The sequence below is a fragment of the Fringilla coelebs genome (assembly GCF_963513975.1).
Source record: "Fringilla coelebs genome assembly, chromosome: 1".
Classification (NCBI taxonomy): Eukaryota; Metazoa; Chordata; class Aves; order Passeriformes; family Fringillidae; genus Fringilla; species Fringilla coelebs.
This window is the reverse complement of record NC_140028.1, coordinates 21,003,306-21,027,376: the sequence shown is the minus strand read 5'-3', so window position 1 is coordinate 21,027,376 and position 24,071 is coordinate 21,003,306. Positions and strand designations below refer to the sequence as shown.

Sequence of the window (24,071 nt, the reverse complement as noted above, 5' to 3'; positions counted from 1 at the left end):
CAATGATATGAATGGCTTAAATGATTTATAATAATTTGTTAATATGAGGTAACTTATTATGGGCTTAAACCTGGTGATTGAAAAGTAATTGAAAATAATTTTGGAATCATTATTTTATGCAGTATTGTTAGATAAATGAAGATAAGCTAGATCAAGAAAAGATATTTGCATCTATCTTGTGGAATTAGATAGAAGTATACTTTAAAGAATTAATTAGGATTTTTTTCCCTCCTCTTAGCCAGTTTATTGTTTAGCACCATGGGCTCTTGGATCACTTATCCTGTGTTTCCAGCTGTTGTATTTATAGCAAACATCTGGTCCCATACTAAAGCAAAGTTACATTTCTTTGTAACAGCTGGACTGTGGGCTCAATATTATCAATGTTGAGCTTCCTCCTAGAGTTTAGTTATAATGAAAAAGAAATAATCCTGAATGTAATACTTCTGGAGCATCATAAATTAAATATATTTGCTTTACTAGAGTATTCATCTCTGATTTGTAAAAATGATTACTGTTTAGTGGCTGTGAAGTATTTGTGGGCAAAGGTAAACAACAACTAATGATCTCTTCTATTCTGCAGAAAATTACATCAGCAGTTTGAGATGTATAAGGAGCAAGTGAAGAAGATGGGTGAAGAATCACAGCAGCACCAGGAGCAGAAGGGTGATGCCCCAACCTGTGGCATCTGCCACAAAACCAAATTTGCTGATGGCTGTGGCCATAACTGTTCCTATTGCCAAACGAAGTTCTGCGCGCGCTGCGGAGGAAGAGTGTCTCTGCGGTCCAACAAGGTATGGAGCTGTGAGAGCTGAACTGCAGGCTCCTCTTAAACTCAGGGTCTCTGACTCATTGCTTGTGAACCCAAATCACATAACTACTGAAACAGATTTCCTTCAAGGAGAAATCTACTCCAGGGCCTTTTAAGATATCTGTCCTCATTTCATGTAATTTCCAATTGCATATGAATTTGTGATTATGGCTTTTAAGTTAATGGATATCCTTTTCTGACTAACAAGTACATTTCTTTGATTGGAGAATGAGTCTCTATTTGAGAAACAGAAGTATATCCAGTAATCTAATGATGCTAATATTGAGATATTGATTATTACGTGGTAGAGCGAGGATTTGTTTCTTTCCTGCTTGCCCAGGCTCTTCTGTCCTTGATTATTGTAAAATTAGTGTTAGAACATTTTATATAATATAATATTGTGCTTTAAAATATTTATAAGCCATTGTACACATCCACACACATTATGCATATTTATATGTGCGTACATATGCAAATGTTAACCTATATCTGGGAAATAATTAAATGCACTAAGACATATTGTTCTGTATATGCTGGTGTTTATTGCATAACAAGTGGTAAACCAGCAATCTGAATCCTTAAAAAAGCTGAAGGATAGAGTAAAAAATTCAGCACAACTAATGTAATCACAGAAGACTTCTGAGATCATTTTACTCAACATTTTAGGTAAAATGTTCAGATCTGATACATAGAATCTTTCTCAGATTCTGACAGATACTTGTAGAAGACATTTGGCAATATTGAAGAAGTATTACGCTAGTCTTTTTTGAAAATACGTATTTTGTAAACAATACAATTTTATTTTTTTAATGTTTATTCATGTAATATTTTTATATAATTAATTTACATAAGTAAATTTTTTTTCATTAATATGCTCATTGCAAATACCATCCAATTGGTAAATATTATCTTTTGTAAGGTAGGAGACAATATTATGCATGTTATGTATTTCTCGGCCTAAGATTGAAAAGTGGGTTTAAATAACGGACTGCAGTTTTTGATTAACAGAGTATAAAATAAAAAAAAATTAATAATAGTTCCTGATACTTAAAGTAACTGAGATTATGTGTAAATGTGTCAAATTGTCTTGGTTTCCATTAAGGTAACTTAAAAATGCTGCCTTCAGTGGGTTTATATATTTTATTTGTTTTTTTCCTAATGACTGACTAAGTCATGTTGCTAGTAATAAGAGAGATAATTTCTGTATTCATTTCATCTGATTACAAAAGCCAATTAGGACAGACATTAGAGTCATTATGCCTACATCCTTAGAAACATAGCATTAGGAAGAATGCTTCATTTCCTAATGACACATTCTGATACACCATTTAGATTCTCCTTGAGATGGATCATTTGAACTTGACAAGTACATATATGTCTGACTTCTCTTGACAGATTTCCAATGAGATTCTTCCACAGAGTCTTAGGTAATTCCACTGCTTCACCATGCTCACCACAGATAGCTTTTCTTACTGTCTAACCCAAATCTGTCTTTCAGTAAGTCAACTTCTCCATTCAGTCTGAGACTGTTCTGCAACACTTCTCAGCTGGCATTTTCTTCTATTACTTTTGCTAATTTAGTGTGAGGCTGTCCTGCACCTCATTCATTTTTGTTCTAGATAATTTATGAATAAAGGTGAACAGAGTATCTCTAGACTCATCTCCTGTGAGGCTTTGCTGGTGAAAACTTTTGATTAAAAAAACCCTGATCATTTATTCCTGTTTTTTTTCTTGTCTTTTCATTAATTAAGTTTTCTCATGGATGAATTTATTCCTATTCAGTGGCAGCTGAGATTCTTTAAAAGCCTGTAATCCCAGCTGAGCAGTAGGACTAAATCCCATTTTCTCACTTTCTCTGTGACTACTTGAAAGAATTCTAATACATGTAACAGATGTGAAGTCCCTCTACTAAATCCATTCTGACTTCTCCACATTTTATCATAATTTATTCATATGCTTTGTAATTTTATTGTGTATTTGAGTTTCTAAAAATCTGTCCAATGTGGATGTCAGACTCATTTGCCTATTCTTCAATTGTTATAATGCTGAAATTCCTTATAAATATTTTGATATTTTTGCCAACTTTTATACTTCTTATCAGTGAAAGACTGTATTACAGTTACTAATTATTTTAGACTGGAGATTCTTTACACTAACTACCATTTAATCAAAAAAATATGTTTTTTTTTTGTTGACTCATTTTATAGCTTCTTTTCTGAAATATCAGTTCAAAGTATGTCCTCCAGTTTATTCTGCATAAAATAATATTCTAGAGTAAATACCTTCCTAATCATTGTGAATATGAACAAAAAAAGATCTAATTCAGAAAGACTGTGGCAGTCTCCCTGCTTTATGCCTACATTAACTATTCTATTAAAACTATTTTGGTCTACCAGAATTCATTCTTATCTCTTCTTTTCTGAATACACCTTCAGTTTCTTGGAGGATGACTTCTAATAACTTCCTATTTTAAATTTGCCTTTTTTGGTCTTTATAGGCATTTTTTGACACTATATATATACATATATATGTCTGCTTTGGACCTTATATAGGTGATACTTAAGGTGTCATCTTATAAGGTGATACTTATGCTGTCTGAAATGTTCTTTGGCGGATCTGTTTAAGATCTTCATAATATCAAGTTTCAAGCTAAACTCCTGCCTTTTACTCCAGATTCTTCTGCTAAATTGTTTAATACAGACCAGTATTAGCAGGATGCACCTCAGATGATGGAGAATTGCAAAGAATGCTCCTCTTTCAAAGGCCTCAAGGCTGACTACTGCTTTCAAGGTTCTTGGCCATGAGCAGGAGCAGGGAGTGGAAAATGTTTTGACTGTTGCTAAAGCATTACATTAGGATTCTTAAAATGTTTGGATGATTTATTCCTTTTTCAGTTTCATTAAAATGCCTTAAATATATAGGCATTAGCATTCAATTCAAGCTGTAGAAAAATTATCATTATGTGAGAGTTCCTTCTGGCTCAAACAAATAAAAATTATTGGTAGCACTTCTGTACAATTTATTATCTTGGTGAATAGTGTATTTAGCTAAATGGGGATTAAATTTGAAGGGAGTAAAAAAACCTTGAACAGTCATCTTTTATGTTTATGAACAGTTTCAGATTGATTAAAATTTAAATAATAAATCATGTGAGAGCAAGCAGAAATAGTTCTTAGTAATAAGAGTACCACTGATACATAAAATAAACTCCTGTTCTCTTTTTTTTAAATTATATACTAATTTATATAGGGAAATGCACATTGAATGAGTCAGTTGACAACAGAATGAGGTTTATGCAGGTGAGAAATCGCAATGCTAAAATGTTGGAAAAATCCAGCCTCCAGATTTGATACAACATTGAGTGCAGTGAATCTAAATTTTAACACCTCAGTATGGCAGTTCACTGAACCAATCTTTTACTTGTATAGAAAGGAAAAAATGCTTTTCTGGAAAGTTAACTTAGTGCATGCTGAATACCTTCTTTCAGGGTATTTGGCAACTTACTAGCACTTGGAGCCACTGAAACATCCTTCTTTCTTTGTCTTTGAAGAACAAAAGTGAGAGATTTTCAGTTGTTTTATAGGATGCAAAACCAACATGGGAAACAAGCAAGGTGTCAGTGGGGAACTTCTTTCAGTTCTCCTGGTTCAGTGCAAGCTTTGCATTCTGATTATTTCCCTGGGGTTGTTTGATTTTGAAAAAAACCACCAAGTTCCCTTTACTGAATGATTCTAACTGCTGGACTTAAATGTGATCTGTATGGAGTTGCAACATGAAATTGTAGCATACTTGTGGTAATGCATAATCCTTTCCATTCTGTTGAGAATTAGCAAGAACCAAAGAATTAGTCTGTCACAATCAGGTTTTCTAAGTCACTAGGATTTGGAATAAACTCCATGATTTATTATTGCATACAAGTAAGTTGGCCTTTAGGAGATGTGGTTTGACTTTGCATTTCTCTACAAAAGACGCATAACACTGCAAACGTGAGGAGAGGGTTCCTCTAAACAGTTTGTGTGGTTTTTCTTTTCACTTTAATCCATGTAACACCTGTAAAAACTGATAACCTGCAACTGTTATAATCTCTCTAGAGAACAAATATCTTTGAAAAAAAAGAAAGGAAAGTCAGGGCTAAATTATTTCAAAGACATTCCACTTCTTATTCAGAAGCTGTAAATTCTCAATTGGAGGGTGTAAAAGTTATGCTTCTCATTAGGATGAATTTCACATCTCAGTCTCCCCATGGATAGAATAGAATTTGTATTATCAGATCTTGTTGAAGACTTAAATCTGGTCCTGATTATATTGGACCATTATTAATGCCATAGGAATATCTATGATAGTTTAGATATCTCCAAGTGATGATCATTTAGAAATGATCAACCCTCCCTCTTTTATTTGAGGTGATCAACCTCTTTATTCTTTTGAAAGTTATACCCACACTTATCAGGACTACAGTTCAGCTGCTGTACTTCATGGCCCTTAGTAGCTTTCCCCACTCCTTTCCTGGAGGAGTTTGGCTTCTCTGATGTGGTGTAGCTGTAACCTGGGAGATCAGCCTTGGGGAAAGAGCTGTGTGAGGATGATTTGCAATCAGCTCCCTTGGGAGCTCCAGTCCTTTGCCTTGGAGCTGCTCAGTGCCCAGCCTTGGTCCCTGCCTCAGCCATGCAGCTGCCTGGATGGTTCCCTCACTGAGCCTGATCTATTGGCTTGGCTTCCTGGGCTGCCTCAGCTCTGCCTTTTCACCATGGACCCTGCTGAGGACCTGGATTCTTTGTTGACCCTGGGCCTTATCCCTGGGTTCCCCGTGGGTGCAGGCTGTGGGACACAGGTCTGCAGGTGAGGGCATGACCTGCCTCATGGCTCCCTTTCTGCCTGCTCCTGGCCCTGGCTGAGCTGCTGACTCTGTTTCTGCTGGGAGAGTATTATAGAAGTGGTGCTGCCCCAGCATAACCCTTCAGCAAAACACTTCAAATTGTTGCATTTAATGCTGAGAGTTAATACCTTGCACAAATACCATTTTGAACCAGGAGATATTGCTCCTTTCCAGTCTGTAAACTTTACTTGCAAAATAATACCTAGCAGAACTAATATTCAGAATCTGCATTTCTGTACTGATTCTTCAGATTATCTTGATTGTTAAAAACCCCTGTGATTTTGATACAAGCTATGTGGACATGATCAGTCCCTTCAAATTACAACTGCACAAACTATTTCTATTATTAATTTTATTTATTTGAAACTATTTACATTTCATAGCTCTTTTGATCTCAATAAACAGAAAATGATGGTCTCAATTTCAACAGAGGCTATGTGTTGGAACTCTTCACTATAAAGCTTTCATAAACCTTAGAGGTTGTTATGATCCTGATACAGTGAAGAACACACAGTTTTACCCAGACTTATAATTTTAGGCAATTAAAGTGAGAAACATACAGTCTTGAAGAGTAGCTTTGGCTCATGGAGTCAGATGCCAGATTGACCTTGTAACAGATCTTTTTAAAAAAGGATAAGGGATAAATACAGAATCCATCTAGGGTTTTTTTTTGAGTATAGGATGGAGTTCCACTAATTTTGCTAACATTTTTGTGTGTCTGAATACTCATGGACGTAAGGCCTTTCTCCTTAAAACCACTGTTAAAATATACCTGCATTTTCATGTGAAACAGGACAAATACCCCTGTTCTTTGAAAACTGAATGGAATGATTTCTCTAATGTCTTTGCTATTGAAATGCCTGACTAGGCTGTCTTTCAGATTGTCAATCACATAATTGTTTGCAGTGTATTGCTATGAACTCAAGAATGTTTGACAGTGTGTGTGGAGGACGCTGAGAGCCTGGAGGAAATCATAGGTGTTGGGTAAACTGTGGTGGCATGCCTTGAACTTCTTCACATGTCTTTATATTTTGTAGCTTGTTTCTGAAAAGAGATCCTTCATCCTGGACATTATTCAATATAGGTTGATTGTGTGAATTAAGTCTTAGTTATTGTTATGATCAAAGTATGAATGACAGGATTTTGAATTATGGATTGTAATTCTCTTGGATAGTAGAGTGTATTTCTTCAGAGGTGAGGATGAGAAGTAAAGGCTCTAGATGTTTCCATATAAAATGTCTCTGAACGCTGCTTTCTTACTGCAGTGGGAGAGGAAACCATGCTAGGAAACTATGAGACCACCTGGGACTGAGCAGAAAGATATCTCTCTGCACCCAGAGTGATAAGGCATGGATGCCCTGTGATTTAGATACCTTCCTATGCTATTTCCTATTTGCATAATTGAGAATACCACTAAAACCTATAGCATTTTTAAAATACTTTAATCTTTTGCCACTGAACATAGGATCATAGAATGAATTGGATCAGATGGGACCCATGGAGGTTTTTCCAGACCAATCTCCTGCTCCATGCAGGATTAACTTTGAAGGCAGATGAAGTTTATAGGACCTTATTCAACTGAATTGTAAAAACTTCCCAGGAGAGTGACTCCCTAACTCCACTGGACAACATCTTTCAGAGATTAACAACTCTTGTGATTTTCCTTTTTTCTTACATGCAATACAATACCTTAATTGCTGCATTTTGTTTATTTCCTGTGCATCTTCAAGAAAATTCTGTCATTGTGTTTCCTATAGCTAAACTTCAAATAGTTGAGGGATGGAAGTAGCTCTTGTCTTCCCACATCCTTCCCTATCCCAGCCTACTTTAGGCTAAACAAGCCTATCTCAGGTTCTCCTTGTATATTGTGTGTTTTATTGCCTGACTGTCTCGTTTGGCCTCTGTTGTATTCTCTCCTGTTTGTTTGTATGTTTAGGATTGGAGGGAACCTAAGCCTTCTCTAAGAGTTACATGTTATAAAGTTACGTTTCATACAGGCATTGGAACAACAAATCTATAAAATTAATTGCCACCCGTTTTTGGTAAGCAGTTGTATTCTCAGCACAGCCAATGCTTAACCAAGTGCATAGATTTAGTCTCTGTATTGGCATGTGAAATTAAAATACCAGATAAAATTCATCATTCTTCATTCAGTAAAATAGGGAATTTTTGACTAAAAATATTTTTTTTCCTAAAGTATTGTTCCATTTACAACTTAGACAGCTAGGAAGACAATTTCTTCAAGGAAAATAACAAATAGGAATGTTTTTATTTAATATTGATGGGTATGAAAAGGAAACTATATGTGTTATAGACCTGGCATGAGATGCAGTAAACAATTATGACAAATTTTGTTGCCTTGTGCTTTATAACTCTAAGATTTTACAGATCTCTTGAGTGACTAACATGTAGCTTTGCCATTTGAATATCCTCTAGATGTCTGTAGCAAACAAACATTCTTAATTTCACTTAATTCTTTGCAAGTGCAAAGGATTGATGAATGCTTATAATTTGCAATACTGGCGTCCAAGGTATGAGCTAAATGCTGCATCCTTTGATGAGAGGACCCATTCTTTTGTGAAGATAATTCAGGCAGGACTCACAAATTATTTTTATGAAAATTATTTCCTTTGAGCATTTTTTGTATAATTTTTATTATAAGATAGTCTCAATTTCAGTCATGAAAAGATAATGAAAATTATTAAAATTACTTATTTTTCACTATATCTCCTTCACCACCAGGGAAAATAAGAAATAGATGTATTACTTCTTTTGATATTTATTTGTTTGTCTTACTAAAAATTCTAGTACTTACTTTCAAAATTGATGTGACTCTTTCCTTATTTGTGTTTTTTCCCCCCTGTCTTTTCTTTCTTGCTTTCGTGGATATGAACTCCAGGAGGACAAAGTGGTTAGAGCCTTTTTTCTGTTTAAAGTTCTTTTCTTTTATGGTCAACTTATTTCCTGCCCTACATTTGCTCTCATTTACACAGGTGTAATTCCTACTGAAGGCAAGGGGAATTACTGTCATTAAAATGAAAGCAATGCTTGGCATAAAAGGCTTAACTGTTTTTCAAATAGCTTACTAATAACCTGTGAGTTGTTGTGAACAGTATGCATGGTATTCCTCTCTGTTTGCAGCTTTTGTGAGCATGCCCCTGCCTTTCCTTTGCTTTTGCAATATATGTGCACAGCTTAAAATAGTTAAATGTCATTTGTGTCACAGGTGTTTCTTTGATAAAATTCATTTGTGTTCTTGTAGAAGTGGCATAAAGTGACCATAATGATCTTTCCACTCTGTATCACTGATATGTATGCTCTCCACTTTTTAGGTTGTAATTTTTTTGGCATGGTAGTTCAGTTCTGATTGTCAATGACAATACAATTAGATACCAGTAAATATTAAGAAAACCTATCTATCCTAAACATTTAGGAATATACCAGCGATATCATAGAGTTATCCACTAATATGAATTTTTTTCCAAACTGGTTTTTAGGCTTTCCTAAAATATAGTGCACATATTGTATTCAGCATAATGTCGAAATTATGTTAAATGTTATGCATGTCACTGACATTCTGTTTGTCTTGATAATAATACACACAGAGAAAATATTTTATTTTAATCTTTTAGTTTAGCAAGGTTTAAAAAGGTAGTATAAATCTGAATTTGGGAACAAGCCTGGGTATGTTTCAGTATTTTCACCAAATTAGTGTAATGGTTTCTAAATAACAGAAATGAGAAAATTACATGAGCTGGTGTAAATCTGTATGTCCATCAAACTCTGCTGTATTCTAAAGGACTTAAAATACAGAAACAATTTGCCCTGTAATGCTTGGAAAAAAGTTCCTGATTTAGATGGAGTAAAGAATTTCTTTAAATTTCATATACTTTTAGTTAATGTATACAGAGAATGGCTTTTTCTAAAATAAAGTGTAATCTTTTCTTCCTGAAAGAAGTGCCAAGGCTCACATTTGCATTTATGATTCAGAAATACTTTTCTTCACACAGAAGTTGTAAGCCATGTGCTGTTGTTACCATTGAGGACATATCTTTAGTAGCAGGCAAGTGACATTTGAGGTGGGCCATCTCCTGGTGGCTCAGTCTGTTAGAGGGTACACAGCTTTCTTTTGGCCCTCAGTTAAAAGGCTGTGAAAGTGCAAAAGCTGTGAAATAACAGCAGTTTGTAGAATACAGAGGTAGCTGTCGAATACAAAAAGCAGATGAAGAAAAGGAACAATTTTCTCCTTGAAGAATGTACCCTTTCTGTATAACTTTGCAAGTGCTTATTCCTAACAGTGCTTATTCCCACAGTCAGTCCAACAACTGATGCCTGGAATATCATCTATGTTGGAGCCATATAAAATGCAAAATTCACCTAGAAAATAAAATTTTAAAAAACATGTGAAGGTTATATTATTATCTGGCTTTACCCTGTACGTGTGTTAAGGAGGAAAGGGACAGGAATTTCTCTAGCCAATCAACTAGATAGATTTTTCCTTGAAAAAGGACAGTGGCTTTAGTTGCTTTATGTAATGTCTGTTTCTGCTAATTTTGAAATAGATGTTTTAGAAGTTATGGAGGCAGAAAAAAAAATTAATATATTAAGTCAGCTTTTCCTCAACTATAAACATTGTAAAGAAAGAACAGCAGTGGTATTTTTCTTTATATTTTACTACTAACTGTAAGGTTAAAAGCCCTAGTGTATTGAATGCAGTGTAATGTATCAAAATAGGTACCTTCAATGTAAACTGTATTTTTTGTAAGCTACTGCATTTACCAGTATATTAACACACCCAGTGAAGCCTTAATATTATTTTTTATCCTTCATTTTCCAGTGTTAGTGTAGAAAGTCTGAATTCCAGTATTTCTTAGGAGGCCTATTCTGTGTTTTGTAACCATAGAATGGCAAGTTCAATAGAAAATGCTCCTAGATAAATACTTTGTGACTGTTGATGGTTTGTTGACCCAATTTAGAAAATAGCTTTGAAAAATGAGATGTATTCAAAGCATCAGGTCTGTAAAGCGTTAGAAATATATTTTAGTGTGGAAGTCTTGTTACATCTTTTGATAAAGATTAAGATTGCAGGGAAAAGCTGGGACTGCACATGGAGTTGAATAATTGGGACAAGCATAGAGCAGTTGACTGGTGCTATTAATGGTGGTGGGGAATGGAGTTAGACATGGATCCTGACTGTATTTTAGTGTTGTACCATTAAACATGCACAGAAGGGAACTTATACTACACGTCCTTCTATTCCACTTGTGAGACCCGACCTGGAGTGCCACATCCTGCTCTGGGGTCCTCAGCACAGGAAGGACATGGACCTTGGAGTGAGTCCTTGGGTGAGAGGAGGTCACCCAGATGATCAGAGGAATCAGAGCACCTCTCCTATGAGGAAGGGCTGAGACAATTCTCCAGGCTGAACAATTCCAAGAGAAGTCTCTGGGAAAACCTTATAGCGGCCTTCCAGAACCTAAAGAGGTCCTACAAGGAAGATGAGGACAAACAGTTTTAGCAGGGCCTGCTGCAATAGGAAGAGGGTAATATGGTTTTCAGCTGAAGGAGGGTTGGTTTATTTAGATGTGAGAGAAGGTTTTTAGAGGGTGGGAGGTAAAATGCTGGAAGAGGCTGGTGAGAGAGGTGGTGGAGTGGTGCTCTCAGCAACCTCTTCCTGTTCCTGCTGTTCCTGCCCGTGGCAGGGGAGTTGGACTAGATGAGCTTTAAAGGTCCATTCCATCCCAAACCGTTCTATGGTTCTATGATAAAAAATAGCGCTTCAGAGTTTACAGCTCACTGTACCTCTTCCCACACATAACATGGGAGTGACTCTTTAATTCAGTCTCGGTCCTTCCTTAGTCAGGTATATAAAGAAGTACTTTTACAAAATTGAGACCCCAGTGTGCCAGAAAGGAATAATTTAAGCTTAAAAGATCATATCTGAGAAGGAAACAGTTGATGTTTAAAATTGAAAAATAGTGTGAATTTTTTCCAACTTCTGGATGATTTTCTTTGAGAAACAAAGGTACATTTTAAAAGATTTCCTGCATTTCTGTCACTAATTTTCAGTCAAAATGTGACTATAAGGTAGAGATTTCTTTGAGAAACTAAGGTCAATTAAGACAGTTAAAAATGAAGTTGATGTAAAAAATAAAGGTACACATGATATCTCCCTTTTACTTAGATTCTGACAATTATATTCCTAAGCAAATAACTTTATTGAAATGAGCAACACCGCTAGCTAGAATAGTGAAATTTTATGACACTATCACTGAAAACCATGGAAAGTGTGATTAAACTGATGAGGAACTAGGAAGTACAACACAGTTTGGGCAAAAATATATATTTATTTTAAATAGTAGGAAATGAAAAAGTAATAGAATTTCTAAATTTTTACTGAATTTTATTCTGAATTTAAATGAAATTAAAGACTTTTTACCTTTCATTGGAGACCATGACTTTAAAGTAACCGCTGATACTTTGGAGACAACAAATAAGTAAGCAACCTAATATATTTTTGGAAAGAGCTGACAGGAGAAAATGGGGTTCCTTCACTTTGCTGGTTATTGTCTGGCTTTCTAAAGCTGATAAAATTCCCGTGGAGTGTTTTGTTATGGACATTTGAGGTTTAGATACATTGATTCATATTTTTAAAGTGTTTGTTTTCAAGTGACAAGTTTTGTAGTGACATGAAATCAGCAGTGGCATGGCTCTCAGAGCTTCTGATACTTTTTTGGTTCATTCATCTCTTCCAGTGGATCCAGGAACTTGTTTTTAGAGAATCTGTTTTAAACTGCTGCAGATCAAAGCCTTCACCAAAACTGTTTATTATTTCATAAAGGATAAACCTGAGGAAGAATGCAAGGGAATTTGCTTTCTATTCTGTCTTTATTTCCTGTGCAAGGAAATAAAATATTTGGCACTTTCTTTGAAGTAAGTCTTCTACCTTTCTAATGTTATTAATTTTGAAATAGTTAAGACACAGACAAATAGCTTGTATTTAAAAATCTATTCTGAAACCTCCACTAGTCCTAAAACCTTTTTTTTCCTAAAACAATTCTATATAAAATTACAGTAGTAGAAAGGATAAGAAAGCAATTTTCATAGGGCATTATTCTTTATCCCTTCATCTTACTGCAGCTAAAACTTCCTATTCCCCAGTTTTACTTTACCATGTTCCAAAGTAATCAACATTGTTATTCCAGTCAGGAGAGACCTAGGTGTTGATGATAATGTTTTCTGTCACTTTTGTGTAAATTTCACTGTTAAAAAAGACAGAAAATTTTTCTCATTTTACTTCTGCCATTCGGAAGAGGTCTTGGCCCCAACCAAGCTCCATATTATTTCTAAACCATCAGTGTTGTAGTTCTGTACCTCCACAGCACCTGAAAACTCTGGCATCTGGAATTGAAAAAGTGTGAGAAATATTTGTAGAAGCCATCGTTTGCTTCTCCTACCTCTGCCTTCTTACTACTGTAAATATCTGTTTGGGGAAACTCTTGCCCTGTTCTTGACACTTGAAACAAGCTGATTTTGTGTCTTGAAGAAACAGACTCAGAGTCTCGTCAAGATTTTCATGGCCTGTGTATGCTTTGTGTATCTTTTTTAACAAAGAAATATGTTGATTTCCAGATCACTGAAATTTGGAAAAAATAATTTTTTTTAGAAAGAGACTCACAAAAACTATAGAATATTTCCTATACCTAGAATACCTCTGACAAAAGTCTCCTGTACCAGCTATTACATAGGATTGTTTTCTGAGATACCTCTTTGCTGTGGGAAGCTTAATGATTTTCCTCAGCTCTTGAGTATTGTGTTTCAGATTGGGATCTCTAAAAGTCATTCAGAGTTGGCAGCTTAGATCTTCCTGAATCCACTTGGGCCACTTGTCCCAGCCTGTTCTCTGATCCTGTTTCTCACATATCCATTTGTCTAAGTTGCTCTCCTTTATCTTTCTGCATTCAGACTGGACTCTTGTTTCCTTGATCACTAACAGAAAACACCTGCAGTAGCAGAAGGTGAACAAACTTCTTGGTTGAAATTGGATTGCCAAACATAAAGGTTCTCCTTTTGCCTGTCAAAATTATCTTGCAATCAAGAGACATCCTCTACTCAAAATATGTTACCCAGCTTTTTTTTCAGTGTTTTCAGGACTGTCATGATGTGACAGAATAGAATGTAGTCAGTATACATAGGTTTTTAAATCTGCAAGTAGCAGACTTAAACTTGCCTGAAATCCTGGTGAAGACTATACATAGTAAATACCTCCTACTAATGGTTAAATTGGTTTACAAATGTTTCCTCTGAATTAGATCTCATGTGTTGCTAACTTTTAGGGCCTTACTGTCATACCAAAATACACTGTTGGTTTGCCATCACAGTCAAAGAGCAGGGAGATACACTACACTGTAGTCCATAGTCCAACTTTATATAAACTTCTTTGAGTTGGAGATGTTGGGGGATTTAATTTTTTATTTTCTTCTTTTTCTTTTTTTCTCTTTTTTTTCCCTTTTCTGCAATGCCCATTGCCCTATTTTCTCATGCACAGATCATTGGCTTACCCTCCACACGGTTCAAGGAAAGGGAAATGACTTCCTAGGAACTGCCAATCTCCTTTTCCAGCTTCTGCTTGAAATTTGATTGGAAAATAAAAACAAAACAACTCCTGCACTTGATGTAGCTGGAAAATGGTCTTAGCTATTTCAATCCAGTGGCTACATGGGGTTTTAGATCCACATAAGGAGACTTTTCTTTCGTTATCTGTGCTCTGTGCTTAAAGAACACACTCAAATGTGTTTCTTGCTTAAGAACAGGAGCAAATACAGAAAAAAATGACTATGAGTGACTCTGAAATTCTTTTTACAGTCATATTTGTACTTCTGTACTAGATGAAGAAGTGTTTCAATGCCCAAAAACTTGTATAATTTTTTTTTCACCCACAATAGTCCTTCCTATAAAGACACTAGTCCTTCCTATAAGCCTTATCCTTTCACATATATACTATGGTGGTGTAATTTTACAGTACAGAAATTAAAAGTAGCTGGTTTGGTTTTAGGTGTACTGAATTTCTGAAAAGCGCTAGGGGTGATTTAGAGGGAGTCTGGTGAAATTAGTGTGACCTGTTTTTGTTTTGCTAGCTATTTTTCTCATCCTGATAGCAATAGAATTTTATCTTTTAACTTCAAATTATTCAAAATAGATTAATTTTCCATTTAAATTCTTCTTCAAGCTATCCTAAAATAATCTTGTCTTAAAACACGTGTGGAAACATTGCTATAACAATAAAAACTATAGCACATCAATAAATTTTCACTTTTGTTCAAATTAATAGAGCAAGAGCAATTACAAATAGCAATTCTGGAACCAGAAGATGAAACATTTCTTGAGCAGTAAGTTTTATTTGCCACCTGTTGCAATATTCAGAAACATTACCATGTGCTATTAAGTTCCAGGTGTAGACCTTTATCAAAGGTAGCTCAGCAAATTCCTCATTTCAGTCCCAGGTGTGTAACAGCACACCTAAGACTCTTTGGACACAGTTAGACATTATGGCACAGCAGGGGATGGTATAAATGTTTAATTATCTAGATTCAGCTTTAGTGGCTGGAAACCAGTGCCTATATATATAAATAATGAAGACATTGCTAGTAACAGAGTAAAGCAGCAAACCTCCCAAGGTGTTTTTCCCCCCCTCAGCTGTTTACTTAGAGCTTTATTTAGCTAGTGCCTTCAAGGAACAGCTTAGTGGTAGGGTTTAGGAATTAAATGAAAAAGGCCTTGCATCTGGGTTAATATCTGTTTGCTCTTTAGATCTGCTGTGTGAAAAATGGAATTTGCATGGCCAGCATCTGTTGATATAAACATCTGTTGAAATACTGTATGCGCAGACAAGACAGTTATTCAGCTTAGTATGAGTGCACTTATCTAGACAGTTTTAGCAGGTGTTAAACTTCAGTGCATTCAGGGAAAAATTTAGGTAAATGTGAAAAATCCCATGTTAAAACAAGATGTCACCTATGAACTATAAACAGGGTGTTCAAAAATCAAAACTTCCCTGGTTTGAATTATTATAAAGATGCCATCATTCAGCATCAAGAAGATCTACAGAAAAACCTGGATTTCAGGTAGCTAATTCAATTGCAGTCAATTTATATGTGTTAGTTTGTGGCTTTTTGAGAATTTGTCTCATGTAGTTCACAAGCCCTTTTTAGCATTTTAGATCTGCAAGAAATAAAACACCAAAGGTTTGTAAACCAAATACATATTAAAAGGATTTCTGTTTGATATGGGGGATAATATACTTTCACAAAAAAAAAATCCCTGCGATGTTTTAATACTGATAGAATCCAGGTGTATCTTTATTAAGTGGGAATCTGAGTAATTTTTTTTCCTATGTATACATGTACCTCCCATTTATCTTTAAATGTTTAAAGTTGGTCAGTGTTAATCACTAGTGTTCATTTAACCTGTCCATCTTTCAGTTTCAGTGTAATTGCTACATAACTTCAGAGTCATGACCTGATTAATTAAGGTGTTCTTGCTCTCAGATACTTGGTCATGTGATTGCGAAAGATGATATTTATTACTGTTAAGGATTTGGATTTCTTATTGTTTTAGGTAGACAAAGTATGGGATCTTTCAAAAGGATTAGAATCTACATTGCAGATAGGATTCAAATGCCTATTTCTCCCAATGTGTGCAATTGCCTAGTGTCCTTGCATTCAATATTAGTTAATTTTTAGATTATAACACCATGATGAATATATATTTTTTAACAAATTGGTTTTGCTCTGTAGATGTGAAGCAAATTCCTCCTACTTTTCTTCAAATTATTTTTTAGTTTTATCTAATCCTTGTTTGACTTCTATTTTTTATTGACATCATTGTGAGTGGCCAAAGAAAACTTTCCGTGTGGTGAATGTCTGGCCTCAGTAACTTGGGAGGAACATAATTGTTTGCATTGTTCTTAACATTGTTGTATAGCAAGAAGTGAAAATTAGTTAAAAATGCAGCGTATAGATTCAGACACCAATCTCAAGTACTCATTAAAAATGTCTAAAAAGCTATATTTTATTCAAAAGAAAGTGTTTTATTAATATTGACCATATTGCAAAATATTTTTTTTGGTCATAATTTGTGTTTCCAGAGTCCTTCTGGATGAATATGGTTGTTTTTGTTTTATAGCTTATTCATGTGTTTATCTTAACTGGCTATTTATAAAAGACTTTGAAATAGAATAGCTATGATCCTAGAATGTTAGACTTCTGCAATTTTCTTGTACCATAAGCTTAAAAAATGCTGTAGATATATTTAGTATTATGAATGGGATTCTGATGCCATCTTAGGAAAGAGTTTGTCCATGCCCCATGTCCACCCAAAGGCTGCCTGCTGTGTAAGGCCCTTACTCAAAGGAGAACGTGCCACCAGTTACAGCCTGCACTTAGCAGTTAGGGAAGAAACAGAGAGCTTTATCAGAGAGAAACAGACCACCATCTTCACTTTCCATGGACTTAAATGACTTAAATGTGGGTTTGGTCTGGTCCAGAACCGACAATTCAAACACATATAACTTGACCTTCTGAGGAGACTAAAAATTCTTGCATAAAGAAACTCTTGTGTCAGGATTTAATCTCAACAAAAGTGCCTGTGCAACCACTTTTCCTTCTAAAGCCTCAAACGTTTAGTCTAGCCCATTTATGTAGGCTGCATGTGGTGTCCTCACAGAGCTGACTTGCTTCCTTCAACATTGTCTGTAGTAAATACTGAAAGAATGAAGGGAGAAGTAGAAGCCACATGGAGCTGTATCAATAGTAAGATTCAGTGGTTTAACAGGGTAAATTGATAGGACTTTCCAGCTGTGAGTTGAAATGTAAAACTATGCAGCCTATTTAGAAAGAATTCCCAACAAATGACATGGTTTTTTAAAGGCAAATTCTATGTCCTTTCTAAGGCACAGACATAGTTTCCAGGATATCTTTCTAGGAAGCCTTTTATTCTTGCGAGAGCTTCAAATACCGATGCAAAGTTTTTCAGGACAAAATTCTTTTTATAATTCAGTAATATTCTTTGAAAAGTCTACGCCTTAGTTGTTAGCTGCAAATTGCAATTGTAGTGTGGGTTGTTTTTTGAAGAGAAATTCAGTGATTGATGTTCTTCAAGACACTTTGTCCATGACTTTTTTGCTGTTCTTGCTTCATCTGGATTATCATACTAAGAGTTTAAAAGAACATGGAGGATTTATCAAAGTATGACTCCTTTGTACTGTCAGGTCACATACACAGAATATGTACATGAAGAAATCTGTCATGATGTATTTAACTTTTCCTGCCAGAGGGAATGATGCAAAAGAACTATAAAGCAGGAAGTGGTGATTAGGTACAATTATCTGAGCAAGTTTGAAAAAGTATAAGTTTAGGGAAGGTGATAATTCTTACTAATAATGCTTTCAAAGCCTGCTAATTTATGCTAGCAGAGAAGGGGAAGCATTCACCAAACTGCCACTGCTGAAGTAGCAGAAGGACTTGCATATGTGGAATTTGTAGCTACTTTGAAGTAAGAAGTACTTATGGAAGTATATAAACATCAATAAAGTAGAAGTATAGGCAGTTAACCATATTTGCTTCCTAAAAAAGGGGACTATTTGATATTGGATTAAAAAAAAAAAGAAAAAAGAGCTTTATTTCATTGTTCTTTTTTTCCTTTTGTTAAATACAATTGTTCTCTCCAGCATATTGATAGGTGGATATACCTGACTGTGTAAGGTGTCACTAGGTCTGTTGCTTTTTTACCCTTAGTCTATTCTACTTTGAAATTCATGAAACAAAAATACTGACAAACATATAATTTTTTTTAAATGTTAGATTTTCTGCTGTTCTGTCAGGGTTAGCTATGGCTGCATCTATTGCAGGCAGAAGATGTGCAGCTTTTGCAGTAGGTGGGTCAGTGTAGGTTGGATAGCACAGCACTGAGAATGGTGCAGAGAGGTGATTGTCCCACCATACCATGAGCTGGCGTGGCCTCACTGGGTGCTGGGTGCAGTTTGGGGTGCCACACTGTACAAAGGACATCAGACTATTAGAGTGAGTCCAGGGGAAGGAGATGGAAGTGGTGAAAATTCTCAAGGGCAAGACTTATGGGTAGTGGCTGAGGTCACTTGGCTTGTCCTGGTTGGAGAAGAGAAGGCAGAGGGGTGACCTCATTGCAGTTTATGGCTTCCTCACAGGCACAGGGAGGTGGGCTGGGGAGCTCAGATGGGACATTAGGAGAAGGCTCTCCAGCCAGAGGGGTTGTTCAGTGGAACAGTCTCCCCAGAGAACTGGACATGGCACCAAGCCTGTTCCAGGAGCATCTGGATGATGCCCACAGGGATATGGGTCGGGATACGGGGAGCAGAGAGCTGAGTCCATGCTCCTTATGGATCCCTTCCAACTCAACATATTCTATGATTCTGTATGCTTTACATTTTGTCTGAGAGCCATCCTGCTGTGACTACATTGTTAGAGCTCAGGCAGCAAGTTCATGTAAAGTTGAAGAATGTTTATGTGGGATTCAATACAGCAGTAACTACATGATAAGCATCTCAATTTTTCTATTACCATTATGTTACACTTCATTAGAGCTGGATCTTTCATTTTTCTCAGACAATTTCAGTAATGAATGATGACACAGATGATGTAAATGGTGTAATTCTGTTGATTTCAATTTAGTGCCATCTGCGTACAGACGCCAGGCTTATTGTGGTCCTGTCACATTTCCCCCCTTTTGGTCCCTTGTTGATGTTGATATTGTGTCTTATATTTATAAATAACTTGTGAACACTTCGTGCATTCATCTTCAGACAGTTTACATGTGTTAATTACCAAATATGCTCAGCACCTCTGGGCTGTAGATAATTTTTTATTTTTATTAGTTGGTCCCTTAATGAAGCTGTGACATCAGTACAGATTTTTTGAACACGAAGAGGCATAAATAACATCTAATTGAGAATTGTAGGAAACAAAAGTCTCAGAATGAAATCACTTTATGATACTTGAATATTATTTAACATTGCCTTTGAGAGCAAAAGTCTTGGAAAAATAAAACAACATGGAAATGTCATTTGGATTGTTTCCTATATCCCAAATTTGGTGGAGAACAAGTATTTAGTATAATAATAGCTCATAATAATTAATTTTAATGAAAAAAAAAATTTATTTTAAAAACCCTAAATATTTTCAGACATTCAATATTTGTGTAAAAGCTGTTAATATCATTCACTTTGCTACAAAAATTTTGAAAATTAGTGATTCTAATGCCTATTTGTATTTCCTTACTGCAACCATAATTGCCTATTTGTATTTTTTACCAAAAAAATTTGCCTTTTCTCCATCACAAATTTCTAGTCCTAATTTCTAATGGGCAAAGTTGCTCTGACAACAGTCTTTACAGAGAGAATTATTTTTTGAGGCATTAAGGGAACAAACAGGCAAAAACAATTGGACTGAGGAGTTAAGTAACTTGTTTTTGTGCAGGGATGGCCAAGGGTTAGTGTAAAAAAAACCTCTTAACTTCTTTGCAGAAGCTTAAATTATAGATGACCAACAGAAATTACTGGTTAAACTGAAACAATGAGGATTAATTGAATAAAGGAAAAGAGGGCAAAGCTGTAATCAACTTCCTAGATGAGTTCCTCCAGCCTTGGTGCTGGGGAAGACCTTTAATATTGTCACTAGTGGCTTTGGCATACAGAACAAGAAAGCTGTAATTAAATACATTACAAAAAGTTGGATACTTATCAGCACAGGGGAGCAATGGGATACTGCACAATAGAGAACCAGATGACCTTCTGAACTCCCATAGTGAAAATGAGTGCAATAAAACACCACTAAGTGTAAAATCAGGAATTTAAGAACAAATAAGGTTTTCTTCTCTGAACTGCAGGCCAGGGACTCCTGTGTGGCTCAGTCTTGATCAGCAGTCCTGAATTCTGCTTTTCATAGCAGGGTAACTGAGTCCAAGCTGCTTGTTAGGAGCAGTTTTTGCTCCATGCTGTTCCCCTACACTGTGTGCTGGCATTGTCTGGGAGATGCTGGTTAGCAAAGGCCTGACTGTGCCAGGAAGCATAAGAATTAGCAGGAATCCTGGGCCAGCACCTGGCCCTGTGACAGGGTTATGTCTTGCTAGTATAGGCATAGTCACAAAGAGCAAAATCTATTTGGTCTTGAAAAATGAAAGCAGAGAGGGTATGTGATTGGTCACTGTAAAAACATCAGGCAGCAAACACTGAGGAGAGAAAGGAGCTGTTTACACTTAATGCCAATGCTGGTAAAAGAACAAATAGCGATAAACTAGTTTGGGATATGTGAGCACTGGAAATGGAAAGGCATTCTTTCCATTGTAGCTGTAGGACTTGGAAAAGTGTTTTGACAGATTTTGGGCTCATTATTTTTAGTTAATTTTAAGAAATTTTATTATGTTATGAAGTTTTAAAAAATAGTTTCTTTGAAACAGCAGGCAACTGGAAGCAATCCATGAGGCTTCTTCCTATCCAGTATACTTAATGAGCTTAAGTTTACTAAGAAAAATGCAGGAGCTCTGTGCTCGGTTCTTTTGCTTTTCTGAGGCTGTTACAAATCTGAAAGTTTGGTAAACATGTAGCTTGGTCAACTGTATATTCTCAGTATATTAAGTAATTATTCAAATTTCCAAGGTTAAAGACATCCTTTGTGAGCCATGTTGTGAGCTCTGTTCACTTAGAGCAGGTTTATTTCATGCCAAACCCAGTGCACTAATTTAACAAACCCTCATGGCCCTCTGGAGTACCGTGTAGGTTGACGGATTCCATTTTGGAAGGAGTGCAGCTCTATTTGTTGAGACATAATACTGACCAGTTAGTGCTATCTCCAAAGCACACCCCATGTCACAGTAGCCATTTTCTCACTGGAAGTCTGCACACCATTCTAGTTCTTCGTGAAATCATGAAAGCTCATGAAGGAGCTCAGTATGGTAACTATGGCACTGTGTAGGAATTTTGCACTGTCTTCATTGGCATGGAATGGACAGTTTCGAGTTTTGCCTGTGACATAATGAAAAAACCCAAATGATTGCCTTTACAGATCTTGAAAAATATCAGATATTTTATACACAAACTTCTTCATTTTATACAATATATTTTAGCAAGGATGTGGTTTAGCTTATATTAACCCAGCTAGATTAGTGTTCTAACTAATAGTTTCTAGTCCTGCTGTGCATCCAGAGGGGTTGAAAAAATGAACAAAATTACTAGTATACGTCTTAAGGATAGTAAAAAAGTGATACAAAAGAGATACACTGTCCATTAGGATAAGGTCACCAATAGTTCAAAAGTGTACCTTTTAAAAATTGTAGTCACAGAATTTTCTCTTCTTCTAGAAAGGTAGTGTCATGTAAATATAAACTGTATCACATGCATGCACAAGATATGATAAGCTTTTTTTACTCTGACTTGGCTTATTTATGGCCATTATAACTTTTCATACATGATGTATCCATTCACTACAAAGTCAAGAACAAGTATAATCACTCTCCCAGAACCAAGATTATTTGTAGTGCAAATACACATATCTCTTAAAATATATGTAAAGGTGTTTGTCTCATACCAGTATTATAAATGTTCTCACTTTTCTTAGCTGGTACTGGAATTCTTGTGATATTTAATACAAATTTGGGGGATGGATATCTGGTTGTCATTACAGATATAAGACAAATAAATATTCTAGCAGTTTTGACATTTAGTCAAACTGATTGTAACATGTAAGTCAGTACCATAGCACAGACTAGTGGCATATAAAAATATTGAGAAACAGGTAATCTTTATCAAAACTCACAAATTCAGAGATTAACTTTGCTCATGTAATGTACTTCACTGACTAAATGTGTTAATGTTACAGAAGGAAATGAAGAGAGGATTTGTCTGTACAGTCAGAACAATAAAATGAAACTGAAGATTTTCTGTTTCATTAAAGTTATAACCAGACTCTGCTGCTTACAGTGTATAAGCATTAAGATTTATTCCAATAACTCCAAAATAATGATTTTGTGTCTTTAAAATAGATCTTAGCAGCTGCAAAAGATGCATCTGTATTCTGGACCCAAACCTCTAGAATTATGTCTCTATAGAGAGATTGTACAGACATTGCAAAAGGCTCTGTGTTTTCCAAAAATATAAATGTTGGCTATGGATAGCACATGCTATATATAGAGTCTTCCACGGTCATAGACTCTTCCATTAAAAAGGAATGTCAGCCCAGAAATCCTTAAAAGAAACACCTTATAGAAACCAGCAGAAATTTTCCCTCAGCAGTAGTGGAAATCAGTACTCCTGGCTGTAAGAGAGAACATAGACTTCAGATGGGGAGAACAAAAGGGAACTACTGTGTTTTTAATGCACACATGAGAACATGTTTTGGTAGTGTATAGAACCGAGTAGATAAGATTTTATGTTTTAGCTAACTTCTATAAGTCTTCCAGTCTGATTTGAGGAATATTGAATTCGAAGTAATAAATAGGGTACTAAAACATTTTACTTTTGACAGGGACAACTAATAATGCTGTTATTTTACTGAAAACATTTGGGAGATCTTAATGTATTCTGAAAAAACCCAATAACCAGAAAAGCAGTTCCATCTCATTTTGGGGAGATAATGTTCAAAGGGATCCTCACAGTCCCAAACCCAAGACACTCACTTATTAAAATTATAGTTCCTTGGAAGCAATGTTGCCTTTCAAAAAGGCAAAATGAGGAAAGATTAGCAGAAACAGGGCTAGAGGTAGGGAAGATACCATTGACCCCTGCTGATACTGGGTCTGTATTCCCTGAAGATGGACAGATTTGCTCCAGTAAATTGTAGTTTCCCTGATGCACAGAGCAGGGTGACTCACGTTACTTCGTGGCAGTGCTGGTTTGGCAGTGTCTATTCCCCATTGGCATGTGGACTCTTTTGGGTGGTGCCCAGGGACAGGATAAGGATCACAGCCACAAACTAAAATACAAGAAGTTCCTCCTCAGCATGAGGAAGAGCTCATTAGCATTGGGGGTGGCAGAGCACTGGGACGGGCTGCCCAGGGATGTCGCTCCCTCTCTGGAGACATTCCAAACCCACCCGGACATGTTCCTGTGTCACCTGCTCCAGATGACCCTGCCCTGGCAGAGGGGTTGGACTGGATGATCTCCAGAGATCCCTTCCAACCCTAATGATTCTGTGGACCTGTCATCACCGTTGTGGCTAATGGAGACACGTACCACGTCCCTGAAGAAACTTCCTTAGTGCAGGGTGGCTTCAAACATTGCGCTGCTCCATGATGTAACCAAGTTTTTTACTGCTGACAAATTAGGAAAAAAAAAGGACTAGCAGTAATGTGTTGGTAATC

General features: G+C 36.0%; 1 protein-coding gene across 8 annotated transcripts in view; it reads left to right on the top strand.

Moving 5' to 3' along the window:
* The window catches only part of RIMS2 (regulating synaptic membrane exocytosis 2), a gene marked incomplete at both ends in the record, with an annotated part of 444,787 nt that overhangs the window by 86,347 nt on the left and 334,369 nt on the right, over positions 1-24,071 (top strand). For all 8 annotated transcript variants that reach the window (XM_084219774.1, XM_084219771.1, XM_084219776.1 and 5 more), the window contains one exon: positions 581-791. In XM_084219774.1, coding sequence (XP_084075900.1) covers positions 581-791 — 211 coding nt within the window. The remainder of the gene's footprint in view (positions 1-580; positions 792-24,071) is intronic.